Source organism: Brachionichthys hirsutus, chromosome 14 (assembly GCF_040956055.1).
Source record: "Brachionichthys hirsutus isolate HB-005 chromosome 14, CSIRO-AGI_Bhir_v1, whole genome shotgun sequence".
Taxonomy (NCBI): domain Eukaryota; kingdom Metazoa; phylum Chordata; class Actinopteri; order Lophiiformes; family Brachionichthyidae; genus Brachionichthys; species Brachionichthys hirsutus.
The window spans coordinates 4,262,875-4,282,594 of NC_090910.1; the positions used below are offsets into that span (position 1 = coordinate 4,262,875).

General features: G+C 41.8%; 1 protein-coding gene across 1 annotated transcript in view; it reads right to left on the bottom strand.

Moving 5' to 3' along the window:
* Positions 1–19,404, bottom strand: part of odad2 (outer dynein arm docking complex subunit 2) — a 33,763-nt gene extending 14,359 nt beyond the window's left edge. The window contains exons 1-14 of the mRNA XM_068748111.1: positions 19,390–19,404; positions 18,031–18,270; positions 17,642–17,799; positions 17,079–17,259; positions 16,798–16,904; positions 16,213–16,349; positions 14,947–15,063; positions 10,815–11,074; positions 9,141–9,294; positions 3,568–3,714; positions 3,059–3,268; positions 1,836–2,069; positions 1,106–1,216; positions 870–1,024 (exon numbers count right to left, since the gene is read on the bottom strand). Of these exons, the coding sequence (XP_068604212.1) occupies positions 870–1,024; positions 1,106–1,216; positions 1,836–2,069; positions 3,059–3,268; positions 3,568–3,714; positions 9,141–9,294; positions 10,815–11,074; positions 14,947–15,063; positions 16,213–16,349; positions 16,798–16,904; positions 17,079–17,259; positions 17,642–17,799; positions 18,031–18,257 (2,198 nt within the window). The 5' untranslated portion in view covers positions 18,258–18,270; positions 19,390–19,404. The remainder of the gene's footprint in view (positions 1–869; positions 1,025–1,105; positions 1,217–1,835; positions 2,070–3,058; positions 3,269–3,567; positions 3,715–9,140; positions 9,295–10,814; positions 11,075–14,946; positions 15,064–16,212; positions 16,350–16,797; positions 16,905–17,078; positions 17,260–17,641; positions 17,800–18,030; positions 18,271–19,389) is intronic.
* Between the last annotated feature and the right edge of the window lie 316 nt (positions 19,405–19,720).

The window sequence follows — 19,720 nt, forward strand, 5'->3', positions numbered from 1 at the left end:
ATACAGCTAAATCATTCTTTCAGAAATGCACCGGTGGAAATGTGTGGGGCTGCCAGGGCATGGTTTCTGGGCGTTATTTATTTTAGCGTGAAAATTACTGACTTAAAAAGCATCTGAAGTCAGAAACAAGTCTAGAAATGTCACTGTAGATGGAATCAGGCTAAATGACACTTAAATAAATCTCTGCCTCCTATGACAAATGATTAAAGGCTCTGTCAGCCTGCGTCTTCTGACATTATAGAACCGCCATCGCCAGGCTGATTCTTTCAGTATGCTTATGTTTGCCTCCCTGCTAACAGGCTCTGACTGACATATCACCACAGGCCACAAAATCAGCACATTGACTTGAGCTTTTGTTTCAAGGTGAAAAAAATCTAAACTTGTTAAAGAGCAGAGTTTGTGGCATTGGTGAAAACATTTTTTAAACGTTTTAAACTTTTCATTTCAAGGAAATGATCAGCTCTACTGGGAACAGTGGTGAAAGAGAAGGAGATACGACAACAGCTTGAGGATGGAAAAGGTGACACAGCTGGTAGTGTATGAATCAGAGCTTCCCATAAAAGTAACATATGTGACGATGGCATGACAAGCACGAGGCACGGCTGCTGAACCCCCCAGTGGTGTGATGTTTTAGCATACTATAAGACAGAAGTTATTCACATCACACGAGAAAACATGCTGTAGCTCACACAGGTTAAGGGCTTTGCTGTTAATCCCCTCGTTAGATGTATAATGAGTGATTTACCGAAAGCATACCGGTACTTACATGTGTACAGTCACATATCCTAAAAGATATGGCTGCAGTGTGTTTCAGTATCTCTGTTCATGTGTGACTTAATGAGGTAATAAGATGAGCGTCTGACTCATACTTAGCCACATTCTCCACGCTGATGGAGCACTTCCAGATGGCGCCCGTGGCAGCGGCCAGGAGCTGCTTGTTGTCCGCCTTGCTCAGCAGAGAAACCAGCGGCTGCAAACCTTTGTACTTTCGCACAAGTTCACGAGTTTGCTGGTTTTCTGCACACTGCGAAGGGAGGGGAGAAGGTCAAGATCTGCAATCAAACTGGATGAGATCAGTTGCGTCCCAAGTGGGAAGAATGGGTACCTTGAAAATTGCACTGGCACAATGCATCTGCAGCTCATCATTGTCACTGCTTAGGTGTTTCACCAAATCGCTGACCATGCCCTCTGTCTGAATGGCAGATCTGTAGCTTTCCTGTAGTGATACAATGAAAATAACACAAGAACATATTGGACTAATCAATAACTAGAAAAGCACTCAGAGAGCAGGTAGTTGGATTCACACCGTCCACATGGTGATCTGGATCATCACCAAAAGGTTCTAAATTGGTCCTGGTATCTTTATACACCAATCATGAGAAGTAAAAGTGAATCAGTGCTGATGAGTATTTTAAATAGATTTTTGAATCCATAAATGAGGTTTTCAATGTTAAAACTTAATATTTATTCCTGACCTCATTCTGGATCAAATCCAGAAGACATTTTTCATGATAGAGCCCCCTTTATGACTGTGACTTTTGCTCAGTGAATTGAATGCATATTTCACAAGATTTTAAAAGCCTCCATTAAAAGCAAATGGGAAAATCTGAGGTTTTGGGGGGGGTTCGTTAAAAGTTAAGATTTCTTTTTCATCAAGGTCACTTCCAGCAGTTTTTCCGTCTTCCTATTAACAGACAAACGAACAAATGCCGTCAAAAACATGACCTCCTTGGCGGAGGTAATTATGTATACTCAGATTCAGTTTTACTACGCTGTTAATTACGGCTTATAATGTGTGCCAGATTGATACAATATGCAGTCTATGGCCCCCTCACCTCTGAGGCACACTCCTGCAGTGTGCCCACAACAGGAATGAGCATGCTATCATGTGGAGACTTGAGGAGCTGTCCCAGCAGAGGGACGCCTCCAGCCCTACGGATGGACTCCTTGTTCTTTGTGCTCTTGCTGCAGCTCCACAGCGCTAGAGCTCCGCTGCGGGCCACCTCCACATCCCTCTCCTGGTTTGCGGTCAGGTTGGCTAAATTAGGAACACAATCCAGCAGCTTCACCTGAGCAGAGATGAGGGACCCATAATTCCATATGAATAAACATAAACATAAAAAGGTGCGCAAACTCATAGAAATGCCACATGTGATTTAGCAGAAATCCTCCATACGCACATAAATTCAAGGACTTTGAAAGGTTTGCTTGCAAGCAAAAAGATTGCAGTGATAATGCATGGCTCCAGATGGGAATAGCAAGTTGTTGGCTGTGATTAAAGGTGTAATTAAAATTCTATTACCACTGGGTCTGCAAGGAAAAAAAGCCAGACATGCTAGGAGTGGAAAACCGTCAGGATGGATGTTGATGTTGGGCCTGAAAAGCCCAGCGTGACCGTTTAAGGCCATCATTCAGTGTTCATCTAACCCACAGTTCCTGGCCAGTAAGACAGAGCAGGCAACGCTATTCCACTCAGCCCAGTTCAAAGGTGGTCTTGCAGGAGAGCGTGAAATTAATCTGCCTCCACCAGTGACTCGCACATGAGAACATCCGATTTGGGGGCTGAAGAAAATATACAAGGGATGGAGGCTTTAATCACAGTTCTCTTTGTCAACAAACATGAATGCGTTTGAGCGGATGTCGGCGATATTCTATCTGAATTAACCCCAATCCCTCTCCGCTGTTTTCAAAAACTGGGTGAAAAAGGATGGATGGATGGCCCATATTGTGATGAAGGCATTAATGGGTTATTGATTTTCTGTGCACCTAAACCAGTTCAGCAGAGATGCATGTAGATCATAAGGCACCATCCTGTTCTCACAAGGGTTCAGAGGTGTCTGTAGAATAATAGAAAAAAGCTTGTTCTAAACTGGCAAAACAGACTCAGACTAAAAAGACAAGTGTTTAAGTAGGAGCTCTGTCGCTGCACTCCAGAACATTAACAATAAAGATCAGGCTCTTACTGCAGTGCTCTCTTCTCTTGCTCTCCACATTGGCTCCGCAGAGGTTTTTATTACATTTGTACGGTCCATTTACATGCAGCTTTGCTAATACACACCAGTTTTTTGATCCCACCGTACTGCCTGATGGTTCTCCTTGCTCTGCGGAACTTGGCCACGTTAGCAATGGTCTCAGCAGCTAAGGCCTTGAGGTCTTTGACTGGTGAGTCCAGAATTTTCACGATGCTCTGCAGACCGCCCATGTCAACAATGGCTCGACGAATCTGCACGTTGTGACTGATCTTTCTCAAGATCTTTAGAGATCCAATCTAAAAATGCACACAGGAAACACTTTATATATGATACAGTTATATCTACAGTATTAGCCCAAAATCCACAGAATTCTAGTTCTACTCTAATTAGCCAGGACAGAATGTAGGAATAAAATCATGTTAAAAAGCACATCATTAGGCAAACTGAAGTATAACTGCTACTCTGTGTGTGTCTTTAAAGTCGTGCTCTCGACTCAGTGCTCGTGTTTCTGTAACCAAAACACAGGCTGGCACACATGGCCGTCTCTGTTTATGCCCGCAGGTCATCCAGGTCCAGCTTTGGCACAGCTACTCACTTTGCATTTGACTTCATCTGTATCCAGCAAGTTAATGAGAACTTCAAGGCCACCAACGTCCCGGATGGCCAGTTGGCACGTCTCCTGCATCAAATTAAAGTCCATCATGGCACATAGAGTGAGAACAGTGGCCGTCTGGTCGCCTCCCTGCAACAATAATCCCAAATATGAATCAATAAATGAATGAAGAAAAAAACAAGATCGGGTGGTGATGGAACAATAAGCAGACATTTGGAAACGGTAGGTTTCCATCTCCCATCTTCCCACCTTGTTTCCTACCATGATATTCCTCCTGGTTGTTTCGTTTCTACTACAGTCTATTTACCATATGTCTGAGATGCATAGTGTTAAACACTAATAGGCAGAGACTGTTTGCTAACAGAGCTAACCTCTGACAACAACACCGAGCCCAGAAAACATCATATCTTGTACCTCAGATGAAAAACAACACTGTTAGCTTTGGAACCCTGAAACTAATGAGGTGGCTTTTCAAAAAGCTGAATATGTTTTGACAGTTGCTATACACACACACACACACACACACACACACACACACACACATCACTTCAGAACTGCACTACAGTGATTTACACAACTTAGTAACCACAACATTACAAAGTCAACAAGTGCTCTGACCCTGAAATTTTGCTTTTATTTAATTTAAATACAAGCCTTTAACGTACGGGGCAGGAAAATAATTATGTTTTATTGACATTTTTCTTAATTACAAAGAATTAATAAAGACACTGGCATGTGTGACAGTACCAAAGCCTGACTTCTACTGAATTTAGTGCTGGGATGCTTGACTGTTTTCAGATTCTGCAAACACTGCACAAATCCACATAATATCCAAGCTCAGGATGGACGTTGGCAGCATTATGGCACAGAATACTAGTCTTTGGGTTTGTGGATTGAGACACTAGGTGACACAGTTGTTTAAATACATTACAAAACCATATTTAGCATGTATCATGAAGCACATGAAACGGACATGCAATGGTTTCAACCATGACAAAGGGGGGAAACGGTAGCCCGTGGAGAAAACAGAAGCCCGTGGTATGACAATGCAATACAAGACCTGCAACATGGCTTTGTTGTGAGACACTGAGACATCCTGGCAAGTGAACAATCAAACATTATTCTTTTTCTCCAGTGGTTTAAATGTGCAACGGATACAATTTGCCTCTGACAAGTTCAATGTCACCTCTTGCCTTCCAAGATTCATGAGCCTTTATTATTTGCACACTTCACACACAATTTGAGACTCGAGGACTATCCTCGTGGAGGATTACTGTAAATAAACATTAGTAAAGGCTAAGCTGTTTGATGCAGCAGCTCATCAAAACAGGCTAGACCTCAGTCTCAAGTAGTGTTTGATCATATCGCTCTCACTAAGCAGTGGGATAGCGGCCACATGTGTTGACCATATCACGATGCTAGCCCAAATATGAACCACTTGTCCATTAACAGCACTGGATCTACTGCTTCCTTTGTCTTCTCCATTCTCACTCTTCAAAGGGTCCAGCAGGCGAGGTTCGTACCTTGTAAAAACAACATAAAAAGATATGTTTCGGAGTGATAGCCGGGAGAACTGAAAGCAGATCGTGTGCTTTCGTTTTTGTTAGCTTTGTTCTCGAGGTATTGTCGACATTCTTTAAAACGCTGCGTCTGATAATCTTTATAATGAAAGACGCATGATTTTCTGAGCACGATGAGGCAGATGTTCAGAGTGGAACCAATTTAAACACCGTTTGTCCTTGGAACACGAAATTGGAAAAAGTAGTTTAGAACACATGTACTTTCTTGATGGGAAAGAATTGAATATTTGTACACAATATCATAAAGTCCTGTCAGTCAAGAAAGTAAGACTGAGCATCTAAAATGCTACCAGTAATAATGATAATATAAATATACTGCATGCTAGATTACAATTTTAGTTTTGGCTGTTTGCATGCTAACAGTTGCTTGTTATCTATACACACAGTACAGCGAAGACTAGCGGGAGCGTAATTAGTTTTCCATAATAAAAGAATAAATAAACTTTATGGAAAAATGACAAGGGCCTGGAGATGGAAAAGAAAAATCCGGGGATCATCGAAGTCGGTGGAATCCATCCTGTGGGGAACATTGAATGTCAAAATATGAAAGTGATCCATCTCATAGTTTGTCAAAGACTTTGAACCACAAAATTAAAACCTTATAGTGGTGCTGGCGGAAAAGTTACGGCATCACCACAGCCAGCTGTACTCCTCATGCCCCGGAATGATGAATCCCATACAAAATGTGATCGGTCCAACTGTTATTGAAATCTGCACCGTAGATCGGTATTACCATTACTAGAACGGGTCCAAAATTACTGTGCATTCAAATTATAATGCAAAACTAAGGTTAAAAGAAGTTTAAAAAAAAATCCCTATGAATCTCTAATGTTATGTTAAAATAAAATAATAATAAATCCATAAATAAATAATTAGGTACATTTAGTTACCTCTACAAAAACACATCCTATAAGGGGAATTCATTGGAGTGTCACTGTGGAATTTGCAACATGCTAAATAGCCAATGGCTTAACACTGCTGAATGGAGGTCTTATTCCAGTCCTGTTCCACTGAGGGACCGGGCGCAGACGGCTGCTCCACACCTAGAATAAAGCTTCCTGCTGATCTCAGGGACTTTGCTCATTAACACCTTGTTGTGAATATTTTGTACATGTTTTTTTCTCCGCTTGAACTTTGTTGTTTCGGGCAAACACACGCATGCATTATATACAACGAATGCTGAGCTATGAACAAGTGTATGTCCGCTATGGTGGATTGACAGGTGGACCGCCAGCGCTCCGTAAAGCGCCGTGAGAGTGAAAAGCTCCCATATAAGAAGCATGAGGTTTGAAGTCTACTGCAGAGTTGGAGGTTAGGGCACTAACGACAAGAACAAACCCAACCTCCCTGCTCTGTTATGGGAAAGGTTCTGCAGGGACAGGATGAATGATCACTGGTTGTTTCTTGCTTTTGACACAGGATATCCTCCAACATAAAACCTGATAACTTAATAGGCCTCGCTGTCATATAGTGAGCGCAGTGCAGAGTGAGTAAATGACTACGCAGGTGTTTGAATCAAAAAGCTGCTTAACTCATGTGACTGCAATGATGCATTTATTCTTATGCGTAAAATGTTGTAAATATATAGCAGGTGCTTAAAAATCTAATATTTTATTGATTGGTCTAATTATTTTATTTTTTTGAATTCAAAAACTGTTTAACGACTTGGAATATTATTGAATGAAATTCCACTTATGCTGAGTAAATGAGCCCTGAAGACAGGATTAGTTTTAGTGCGTTAATTAGTGGAATGGTTCTGGAGAGGGGACAGGGCTGTAGTACCGAGGCTGTCCAGCAGAGGGGGAGCAACTTTAGCGAGGTCTGACAATGAGGATTCAGCTCTAGGAGTTAATGGTATAGTAAAAGCTGTGAAGGTAATCCCATCACAAAGAAGACACAATGTCAAAGCTATGGAGGGAGACACTCATCCTGTCTGTGTCTGCTCAGACGACACAGAAAAGGCCTGCTGGTTGGTCAAATAAGAAATGATGAATAGAGTATTGTAAGAAAAAGGAAAAAAAAGTATGTGTATTTTGAAAATAACACACTATTTGAAAATGTTTATCTGTTAACCAGCAACATATTGAGCACAAGGCAGAATATTTATATTTGTGAGAACATGAAAATAGTTTTATGTTTGGAAAGCCACAGGCCAACCTAAACGAGAGCAGCTGGTGAATGTCGTCTTTATTCAAACAGGAACAATCTAATAAACATAATATGATATTTTATGGCTTAGCTGCTGAACTCACCATAATAATCCTGTAGTTGTTGTTACTTAGCGTGTGTTATTGATTTCTGATTTCCATGAAAATGGCCTATATGTCGTTCATATCCTGCCTCTATATATGCTCTAATATAAAGTATGCTCAAATGTTTGTATATTCTGTTGGACTGATGTATTACAGCCTGGACTAAATATTCTGAGTTGTGTGTGGAATAGACAGTACTGTCCTACACCCACGCCAACACACGTTGCTCTGAAACAACAGCAGAATGTTCGGTGTTATTAGAGACCACTGATAGAGTTAATTTAAGATTTCAAAGGTAAATACCTCCCCCCCCCCCCCCTCCAATTATAAATATCGCTGAAAAACAAAGTAGAGCATCCGTACGTCACTTTATAAAAGTATTAAACGTCCTACAGGCACAAATGACTGTCTATATAGCGCAAAGGAAATGAGGGGAAAAGATCTCCTAAAATAAAACAGATATTTAACTTGGCTCATGGCGAGTTTTGAGCGTCTGGATGGTAATGATATTATAAAACGACTACTAGACAAACCCCACAAATAACTGTGCCTTGTGGTTTCCCGACAGATAGAAAGCTAGGACATGTCTGTTCCTGCAGTGCTGCATCTTTCTGAAGCCGGAGGCCAACACACAAGCCAAGAGGTCGCACCACAATCCCTCCAAAAAGTACACCATGTACTAACCAGTGAGGTTTCTTCTTAATCTGACTTTGCCTCCTTCATATCATTTAAATCTTCTCATTTTTCCTTTCTGGAAAGAAATCACAACCTGTATTTAGAGTGGGAATTTCCTTCTATTACATTCTGTTTTGCTAAGCTAAAAATAGCGACTTGGAGGTGAACTTCAGAGCAGCACCAAGCCGCAAAACACACATCTGTTGATATCATGGAGAAACCCTGCGTAGGAAAGGACAATCTACGTAGACTATTAACCATTTAAAACTACATTAACCAGGTCAATGCAACATTTAAGTCATTTCTATTTTTAAAAAAAAGTAGTTTGCAGAAAAACAGAAAAAGCAGCCTGCAGAATCTGTCAGGATGAAGCAGTCCAGATAAATCGATAACAGCGATCACTCAGTGACGTAGAATCTTCTCTGTAGTCGAGCGGTCAAAGGTATTCCGCCAGTCTGGGTCGGTTTATACCATCTCTTCTTTTCCTTCCATGTTTCGACACATTAATATTCACCATATGTCCTGTCAGGCCTTCATTATTGCGCCGCTGCGGTGTGGCAGACGGTGCATACAGCTGCTGCCATCAGACAGCTCTTTCCTCTGTGTCTTGGCTCACATAGGCAACCAAACAGGCCTCTGTCAGGAAGCCGGAATCCACGAGCACAGCCAACCACTTCAATGAGCATCTCACTACAAAGTGCCACTGAAAACCTGCACGTCTTTTTATGTGCAAGTGACACCCTGTTATGACTCAGGCAAAAAGAGACAGGCGGGATTAGGTGATAGGAAAATTACACTTTCATGTTAGCTAGCAGCTATCAGACGTTATCCCGCATTGCTGTCCTACATTAATGTCCGTGGGTTGCCATTATGATGAGGTGCTTTGTTTTTAAAAGCTCAACACCGACTCGGGACAATTTTGAGATTCTTGTCCAGATGCAGGAAGAAATGAGGGCAGGCTTCACCTCCCGGAGTGCAGCTGTCTACATAAATTACAACTTTGGTTTGAGGCCCATCAGGGGAAGAAAACAGGGCAATGTTCTCTTACCTTGAGGTACTTGACCAGCTTCTGGATCTGCCAGTATTCAGAGGGAAGGTCTGTGTTACTCTCTGGGCGGCGTTCTGGCTGCTCTTCCTCCTCTTCACTCACAGATGAGCTCTCACTTAGAGTGTCTGACAACATGGCTCCTGCTGGGGTATTACTGATGGGGGGGAGGGGGGGGGGGGAGTAAATAATAGAGTGTATTAGACCTCAGGTAACATTCTGTTAGAGCGTAGGCTGGTGATGCAACAACAGACAATACACAGCCAGTCAAAACAGATGGAATACAAAATATTTTCCTGTGTTTTAAACGGAAAAACAGGCCTATCTCCCACACATGGAGACCCATTAAGGACTATCCAAGTGTCAAGTTTGAACTTCTTCGGAGTCCAAGGAGCAGGAAAATAAGGATTGGAATAATGTCATGGGAGGACTGAAGTCTCCATCATGAACAGACTCTTAATAGGCTGTTGATGCAAACAGAAAAGCAGATGTTTTTTTAAAGCTGCTCAGGCCTCTTGGATAACTGGATCATGAAAATCGGGCACTGCGGAGCAATAAAATTTGGGATGGCTTCAAATGGGGCCGCTGGGAGACCGTTTCCATGTACGTGCAAAATATCATTACCAGGGGAGCGAATTATCAGAAGTTACAAACCGATACCAAGGAAGCAACGTGATAGACGGAGAGATTAACAAAGCTGCCTGTCCCGGTCGTACACAGTCAGGAGTGTGCTTGAGTAAGAGCACCCCGGGGTCTTCATCGCTGTAACTGATGAACAGTAAAGAATGCTATCAATGAAGAGCCTCTAGCACGGATGTAGCCGTAGCAGTCTGTGTTTAGAGGCAGACGCGAGTTTGGAGATGACTGAGCTGAGGGCTGCCAAGGGGATCGGCGATCAATCAGTTCCTGTTCTTGAAATGCTTAATATATTTACGGGATGCACTTTCCACTGTGTAATTGACCACTGTTAAAACGTTTTTGTCAATTCCTAAATCTTGCACCACATGCAGTAGAAAGATGAATTCCTCATCGATCCTGAAAGAGAAGAAGAATCAATATGGGGACACTTACACTTTGTGGGAGGACAGGCATCCTGGTAAAGAGGACACAGAGAATTCAGCTTTCATTTTGCTCTTGGCTCCTGCTCCCGACTTTTTCCTCTGTATTTCACCAGACGTCTCCTCTCCAGACCTCTTACTGGGTTTCTTTTCCTCGGCCTTACTATAATGAGGCAAAATGAGAGTCATTACGTCTGCTTCTATTTTAAAAATGGATATTTTTTCGAACATAATCATTATTTAATCATTTGTGACAAGGATTCAGGGGGCACATTTGCTACTGAGATGCTTTTATCTCATGCCAGTTTCTGCTCAAATGGGTAGAGTTATCACAAGGTGCAGCTGCAACGGCTCAGCCCCTTTCTACATCTATTTATCAGTCAAAGACCGTATGTGATGGGTCTTTTCCCAAAGATTGTCTGTTTCTCGCTAGGAACATATTTTTTACTCGGATCATTTAGGAATGAGGAACATCTGCACTCATCCCAGAACTTATCAACCATCTAATTGTCTCGTAATGTGTGATTTCTGGGGGAAGTCGTGAACACGTGTGACTCGGGCGTGACGTCAGTGTCATGTAAAGCTGATCTCCTCAGAAGAAGAGCCACACACACATTACACGGTATCGTAAATATAGTTCAGGGCACGTTTTACGAGACCAATCATGACATACCCACACGAAGACCTCAGACTGAGATTCTTCCATCTCGGGCATGGTTCATATTTCTTTTCGCCGCCGGCCTTGTTCAACGTGCGCTGTTGTCTCGCCCTCTCATGCACATTCCTCTCCTGTTGGTCGTTAGACCTCTGGAGTTGGCCTTGTTCCCCCCCAACAACCGATTCCACATGCTCGGTCTTTTTTGTTGCGGCACCAAGGTCCTGTTGGCGAATATGAAGACAAAGACAGTGAGGAAAAAAGAGCTCTCTCTTTCATCTCTTCTCACCAAAACGTAAGAGGTGGGATGTTAAACAAATTTCATTTTGGAAAATCGAAAGTGGTTCTCGGCGTTCTGCCTACCAACACATAACAGCCATTCTGATTTCTGAAGCTGCACACCATATTCTCCATCTAACACGATGCTCCCCTCCTCATAATTTGACACGCAATGCATTTAAAATCTGACAGAGGAGGGACATAACAATCACAGATCAGTATCAACGGCACATGAGAACATTAAATTCACATAAAAGCTCATTCTCAACAATAAGCAGACATCCATAACAGCTCAGTCTTTCCTGGGAATAAGTGCAATAAATGAATGCTTCACGCAGAAAAGCGCCCAGCCTGTTGATTGGCCGAACAATATCACTCATTTATTGTTTCTGTGAATTCTTCCACCTACAAGCTCGCCCCTTGGCAGACACAAAGTAATGCCTTTGTGTCACTGTTATTCACTCATGATCCTTTTTAAAAGGTCTTTATACCAAAGTTTACAACCTATATACCGATGCCAGTGAGACACATATGAATGGTTTGCAGGCAGGAGAGTTTTTAATCACAGACACCTGCTCTGCAGAAAAAGCTGAGACTGTCGCTGTTTGTTAGGAGTTTAAGGGGTTTTTTTTAAGGGCAGGGGAAAATAATTAAGATGTATTTGTATGGCTCGTGTTCACGCACAAATTGGAGCCAAGCATGCTCAATCACTTTTCCAAAGACTTGTTTTTTTCATTTAACATAAAGTGACCTACTATTGGAAACATACATGTCAATTCGCCCAACCACAGGCCCACAGTCTGAGTTTATTAGGCTAACAAACCTTCTTTAATTCTATTATATATGAAATGGACAAAGTCCATGTGCTTACACAGAGGGGAAAACTCCCAACTCCTTGACGCGCCACAGTAAAAGGTCGGATTGCATTTATCTTTTTTGCATCTGAAAGCACAACATCCCTCGAGAAAAGCGTCGTGTTAATCAAGATGACAACCTAACATTCAATCATTACGACTTTCCTCATTTGTCTTTTTTTTCCGAGTATTTTACGACTAGAATTTTGAGCTAATTATTTACATGTGTTTCAGGTTCACTTGTATTTAATTACTTGATCCATACTAATGGAAAATCAGCCAGGCAGCAAATCTGAAGCCGTAAAACATCTGTCAGTGCAAAATTAAAGTCGTCTTCGCTGACTGATTATGACACTGAGACAGTCTGCATGAATTTCAGGATGTGAATAACAAAAAAAAAATGCACAACACTTGGCGTTTTTGCCTTTCACAGGTGTCTTGTGCACGCAAATGTCCAATTTCCAATCACGCTGTGAAGTCTGAACGAATCCACAGCACTGAACGGAAAAGGCGAGTCTTCCCCTCTGTGCTTCAGGCCTTGTCTCCTTTGGCTGCCTCTGCTCGATTGATTGAAGCTGTCTGATCTAGAAGCGTTAAAAAAAAGACCTGCTTCCTCACATTGGAAATGAGCAGATATGTTTGGAGATTAGGAATTGCTATCTTTGGCTGTTGCCTTCCAATTTTGGTCTCTCTGCATCGCAATCAGGGAAATGAGCCGGCGCTGAGTTTGTGTTTCTAGCAGACACCGCCGCATTTGCGTTCTCAAATTAACACAGGAATGGAGCAAGTCCTCAAGAACCACTGCAATTACTTAATATCTTAAACACAGGATGCCTATTGAGCCATTTGATTGCCGTTGTCAGCGATCAATCAAATGAATTTCAAAGCGATGTGCTTTCACATCATATGAAGGCGATTAGATCCAGTAGCGTCAGAGAGAAAATATTGAACAGAGACTGAAACTAAAGTTGCCGGACACCGCGAGGCACGAATCAAAGGAGCGAAAGAATTCAGAAGAAAAAAGTCCGGATGATGATTTGTGCCTCCACAAACTCTTTCACAGCAAACTTTATTGCTGCTTGTCAATCATCTGTAGATTGTTCAGACTGGAGGCATCACTCTTCACACAGGAGTCATAAAACATAAAAGCCTGTATGTCTTTTTTGTTTTACGCAGCTTGGCAGTACTCACTGGTTTACTTAAGTCTGAACTAACCCCATTCCAGCTTACTATAGCTCCTTCAGATCAATCATCTACCGTAAAGAAGTCACATGGTCCAATCAGCCAGCCAGTGTTCTGTGTACGATATCTCATTCATCTTAGTATGATGTAATACATCACTCACTTGTAGACTCATAAACCTCCTCTGACTAGCAGAACAGACACTCGATAGTTTCTGTTCTGGAAAGGAACAGAAACAAAGGGAACTCGAGAATCTGGACATTTTGATTTATCATAATTTTGCATTTTAAAAGACAGATGTGTCACCAACATTTTTTTTATACATTTATAGATTGGAAAATGCTGTATTATGGGACATATTGTATGTGATATAACGTATGTCACAGACATTAAATGTTTCTTAACAATGTGGGATTTGCTGCAACAAAGTAAAAAAGCAAAAACACAAATGGTTTCACTGGTCGGTTTTACCATATTCACTAACAGTGGCACGCTTTCAGGTAAAACTGAGGCCCAGTTCAATACCATCAGTTTGGTTTGTACTTTGTAGGTAGCTACACTGATGATGAATTAAATCACCAAATGTGTTCCGAGAGCACTCGTGATATAGTCTGTAAAAATCTGTCAGCAGCCTCCATCTGGTATTTGTTTCATAGAAATGTTTCAGTCTGGACCAAGTCGATGGGCCATCCAGCCCACACTGCCATCCGTAGAGGAATGCTGCTGGCGCAACTGGTTGAAAGCTTGAGCACTAACAGATAATAGAAACAAACAATGTACAAGAGCGACTGTACAAATAAAACCTTGCATGGAAAGATGTTACAAGCAATCCAATGAATCTGTGTGTAAAAGGATTCCTGTTGTCTTATGTCTTTTACACTTCACATGCAAAAATAGTTCCGTGAAGTCATCTGTCCCTGCATAAGTGAAGCGCTGTAGAAAAATCATTCGGAAAAATTCATTCATTCATTTATTCAGTTCATTCATGTCAGTCATCGACATCTGTGATTTCTGCTTCTCAGAAAGTTTCTCCTTTTATTCCTGTCTCTGGCGACAAGATTTATGCTTTGGTCCTGCAACATCGCGCTGACTTATACGCGCTCTTTATTTTGCAAAGCATAATATTAGAATAAACAAAAAAAAACTATACAATGACTCCTTTTAAAGTGTGTATTGGCTGGCTTGCCTTTGTCACGCGGAAGGCAGCGAGTAGTAAGTGATCTATAAAGGCTTTGATGAGCCTGTGATGATGCCACATTTTCCAACAAACATCAGCGTGAGTGAGTGAAAAAAAAAGAAGTTCATACTTCGAAATTATTAACAGATTTGGGTGCAGCTGGGATAGATTATTGAGATGATTTGTTATGTCGTCAAATTACCAAAGCAGGAAATAGCACTACTGAATAAATCACACATATTTCAATGTCTGGAGCTGGGTGTGCGTGTGCATGCGTGTGCATGCGTGTGTGTTGAGGGAGTGGGCGGGATAAAGGGATGAGGTTGTACCGTTCTGATGTCGGAACATGGCGGAAAAAGGTCGTTTCAGACATTTTTCAACACAGTGACAAGCAGACACTAGCTCACTAGCGTGGAACAGTGAAGACACTGATTACACAATCCTGACTCTGTTTATGCTCATGAGTCACACGGCATGAGGGATCAGATGCAGAGGCTCAGAAACAAGCGTCACACACGCTTTCTTTGAGAGCTAAAGAGAATCAAAGCTACAAGGGGGAGGTCTTGATGTGTCAGTAATATCATCTGTCTGTTTCCCACTGCACCTGATCGGTTATGTTCTCAGCAAAATGTGGAGATCTGGTCTTCAGGAGTGTCATCAGGTCTTTGTACGTGTCACTCGTTCGCTCGTAGCCGCTCTGTTCCACATCCTGCTTTATGCACTGTCAAAAAAAAAGGTGGAGAAAAACAGTGTCATTAATTCTGAAACCCACAATTATAATGTGACGCACACGTCTGCTGGAATAGAAGTTGCAAAATCTCATAATATCTCCAGTCGTGTCAAAGAGGAAGTGTAAGTCCATGTAAAACGCTCAATTAGGGTTAAGACACCGCCGTATCATTCTGGTTTCATTCCCATCAGTGTCACACGTTTGGTTTAAGGTTGTGGTGTTTTCACCTTGGCAGAACATTTCCAGGTGAGGAGGCAGGAAACCTACGATTTCTCGGTAAAGTCAATGAAAGGGTGAAACGTTAGATTCTTAGAAATGATTGCAAAGACATTCAGAGAGATTCGCAACGTTTGATCCGTATCTGAAACCTCTACGCAAATGATTTTTTTAAACCATACAAAATGATGATTTAGACACTTAATAGAAAAGCGCTCAGTTTCTTACCTGATCTCTATTAAAAGTATTCATCCATATTACAAACGTTACCTTGCGAAGACGCCTAGCAGAAACCTGCTTGTCTGCATTATGAACTGATAACTGCACAATTTAAACTGCATTGGATGCTAATGATCTGCTCTTAATAGCTGCAGTGTTTGGCAGACGCTCCATATTTTACTACTAGGTATGTCTTGTATTCAACAGTGTCTTTTAAATATTAACATGCGTTTAAAAAAATAGGAGAAGGGATTATATTTTAAATTATGTGTTAAATAACTTGGAGGGGGGGGGGGGGGCATCAATGCATTTTAACTTGAATTACAATATTGTGCATGTTGCTGAGTTATAGCTGCAACCATCATTTTATGCCCTCTGAGCATGGTCTCTATAAAAAAAAAGAGATTTTGAGCTCAACAAAACTGAAACGTCATTGATCTAATGAGGCCTAGGAATAACTAGAAATAAATCAGAATAATTGAGTTTGTGCACATAATGTCTAAACGTGGTTCGACTTCTTCAGTTCAAGATTTACTAAGGCTCCTCGTTTCAAAGTCACTGGAGCACTGCATACCAAAGATACGGAGGTGAACTTCCTGCTGGGAAGAAAGCTCCACGAACATTTTCCCAAACAGAAAAAGAAAACAACATTTTATTAACTGTGGGGCAGTCTGTGTAGTAAGTGCTTCATCTTCCTAGTCTTACCCCATTGAGGAAAACTCCAGCAGTGCTGCAGGTGATGTAGAGCGCCTCAGTATCACACGGCTCAATTACAAGGTAACAAATCTCGCCATGCACCTGTCTCCATGGAGGGGCGCGACAGCCATTGGAAAATTCATAATCTGAAAAGAAAGGGAGAAAGAAACAAAGTTGGCAGCTTGCAGTAAATCTAAAACGTTTCTCCAAAGGGAGGAGGAAATATAAGAATATAGAGAAATCATCCCGCATGGAAAGACGTACAGGTCTGAGACGTGAGCCCACTGAAGAGCCGTGACTTCACTTAGGAGATAAATCAGCGAAACACATCACCGTGTTTTAAGCCTGGGAGTATTTCCACAGAAGGTGTCAGCTCAACTCAAGAACGGGGACATGCAGCAGTTTGCCTCGACTACCTGCTGCATGAGAGACTGAAGAAGAAAGCATCTCCTGACAAACATCGATCCACGCTGGAATCTGACCGACGTAATGACTTCCACGCCTTTACCGGCGGCAGGACGCAGACCTTTCGTAAAAATCCAACGTCAGAGCGAATAAGTAACTTGCTTCTGTCGCCAGCCACAAAATTCAAACCTGATGTGTATCGAAGCGACTTCAACGGCCTTTTTTCGCCTTCGCTGCTGAGCCGCGTCAGCAGCTCCACCTCGTTCTGCACCGGTGTAGGGTCAGCTCTGACTTGTCTGTAAGGAAAGCATACAAACAAAATGTATGCAAATCATGATTGATTGGTCTCATTCATTCACAGCCAAACAACAAAAGTAAATTCAAAAAATTGCCAAGCCAAGAAAAACTGGTTCAGTACGTTAAAGAGGACAGAAAGATGGATCGATAGACGCTGGTTAAGAAACACGCACTCTGGTATCTCTTCGAGGCACTTGCTGAGGAGCTGCTCATCCAGGTTTTGCAGCAAGAGGAAAAGTTTGACCTTGACTTCTTGATCTTTCATTTTGCTTAGAGCATCATCGTGGGCAGACTCCTTCTCCAGGATTCTGGCAAAGCTGTCACCAAGCATCTTAGTCACAGGGCTTCTGTTTTCTGAACAAAAATATATCATCCATAGCAAATGTTTAGAGTCAGAGGCAGATGCGAGGATACGAGCAGGCCTCACATGAACCGTGTTTGTTTTCCCAACAACATTTGGGAACTGGAAGGCTTATCGCTAAAGAAAAATCCTCCACCATTTAAAATTGATTTTGCATCATATTCTTTGTGTATCTGCCAGGCAAACATCTCATTTTGGCCGTGGCCATGAAGTGTTATGTATTTGTAAGAAACAACCGATCCCAGAAAAATTGGATGGTTATATAGACAAGCTAGAGGAACAACAAAATTAAGTCTGTGGGATCTGGAAGAATGCTGGGTGGCTGCTTAGAATATAAATTAGATTCAAATCTCATCCTGTGATTATCCTGCTTACCTTCTAGACATGCTCGAACCTCCTCCAGTTTTCTGTCGTCTGCCAGATGAACTAATGTGGAGAGTTGGCTGAAGCAGCGCACATAAACAGTAGGAGGCAAGAGCTGCAACAATGGATGCCCTTCACCATCTTCCTCATGGGACTGCACATCTGAGTCACTGAGGAGCGAAGACAAATAGAAAAGGAGAATGTTTTAACCTTGTCATGACTTGCGTTGGGTTATACATGCCGATACTCTAGGAAGATCAGCATCTGGGCTTGTGTATTTGTACTTCTCCACTTCCCAAGTACAAGGTGAAATACATTCGGACAACACTGTGACAACATATCCTGCACAGACACGTTACACTGAAAGGCCATCCAGCCGCCTGCGTCACGGTGAGGCCGACCTGATGATGTCATAGCCTGTTCTGAAATCAGACGCCGCTAAAGTGGTACGCCACTGCAGCGGCTCCTCGAACACGCAGGCGGCCTCCTGTGGGTGTCGGGAGTTGAATTGTTCCACGAAGCGAAGGAGTTCTCTCAGCAAGGACTCGTTCATTGGTGTGAACTCCAGTTTGCCAGTACCGGTACTGGCAGTGGTCCACTGGGCTGCCCTGCTCAGTGATGCCCCCATGGATGTTCTGGAGCTGAAAAAAAATCCAAAGCAAAGTCAAACACTGCAGGATATGCCAGGGTTTTACCTTTAAAGATCGTTCAGACACAAGTGTGACATATTCCAGAGCTGAATCGATGAGTTCATCACAGTCGATTTACTGATTTGACAGAAAATGTCAATTTAAATAGCCTTAATCCAGCTGAACCTTCATCATTGTGATAACTTGTGTGGTTTTAAACTGGAAACAAAACATGCACCTCTTTGGCCTCATTCAAAACGGCCCTAAATATTCACCTTTCAGCCCCCTTTTTTTGTCCACCTACGTTGTACATATTATGTATATTTTTAATTTATTGTTATTTTGCATCAATTGAGTAATTTAATATTAGTTTTATTGGTACTGTTAAATGTCGATGATTTATGTACGAAGGACTTTCAAAGGAAACAAGACCGCAAGGGCTTTTTTGAAATGCTCCTCTTAGACAGGATGTTTGACTGTACTTGTACTGTAATACATGCTACTGTTTGACTGTACTTGTACTCTAACATTCTATCTAATAAATATATTCATCATCATCATCATCAAGCGTCACATGGGTTCTAAAGGGACTTCTAAATATCATTCTTCATCTAATTTGTGTGTTGTTAAACGCTAACAACAATGATGAGACAAAGACAAACAGAGACAGACAACAGCAGATGGACTGCAGCCCTGACATGGATCAATCAAATTACAACGCATATATTTGTACATGTGGAAAACTGCACACAGATACAATAACAGTTCAATTTATATTACGTACATTAACACGTTATCCAAGGCTTTAAAATAATATAAAATAGAACATTACTTGACATTACTTGTTTATTGAAAACTGGTTTCATATATTGATGACAAAATCGATCATGTTTTCTGCGTGTAATTAGTTATAATTAGTTATTAATGTAGTCCTACCAAACATCAAGCTTGATTAATGTCGACGTTTAGGCAGACCGCTATTTGAACACGCTAATTAAAATATATAATTATCTTAAAAAACGCTTTGGAGATTTAGACGACGTCACGCGACGTGTAAACATCTACGGCTGACAGAAACACGCCGATGACGTCATTTGTTATTCCTAGACTACTCCGTCAGCGCGCGCTCACCGTGTATCTGGAGTTTTCCTTCTATTCCACAACTTTAACTCGCAGCTCCTGATCAATAGTGTCCATGGAAACCACACGCTAATTGCTCGTGTTGCGTCCCCCCCCATGCCCCTCCCCTTTGGTTGCTATGACACAGATATGCACAACGGAAAGCGCTTTGGGTCAAAAATCACGAAATCCAAAGGAATCGCGCTTTTAAAACAAACAACCCAACAAGATCATGGTATAGCGCATAATAAGCATATAACACAGTTTTTGGCATATTATTTGAAAGAAATACACACGTATGTGTTGTTGAAGTGTTATATTACTGTCGGAAAATTCCCAGTCA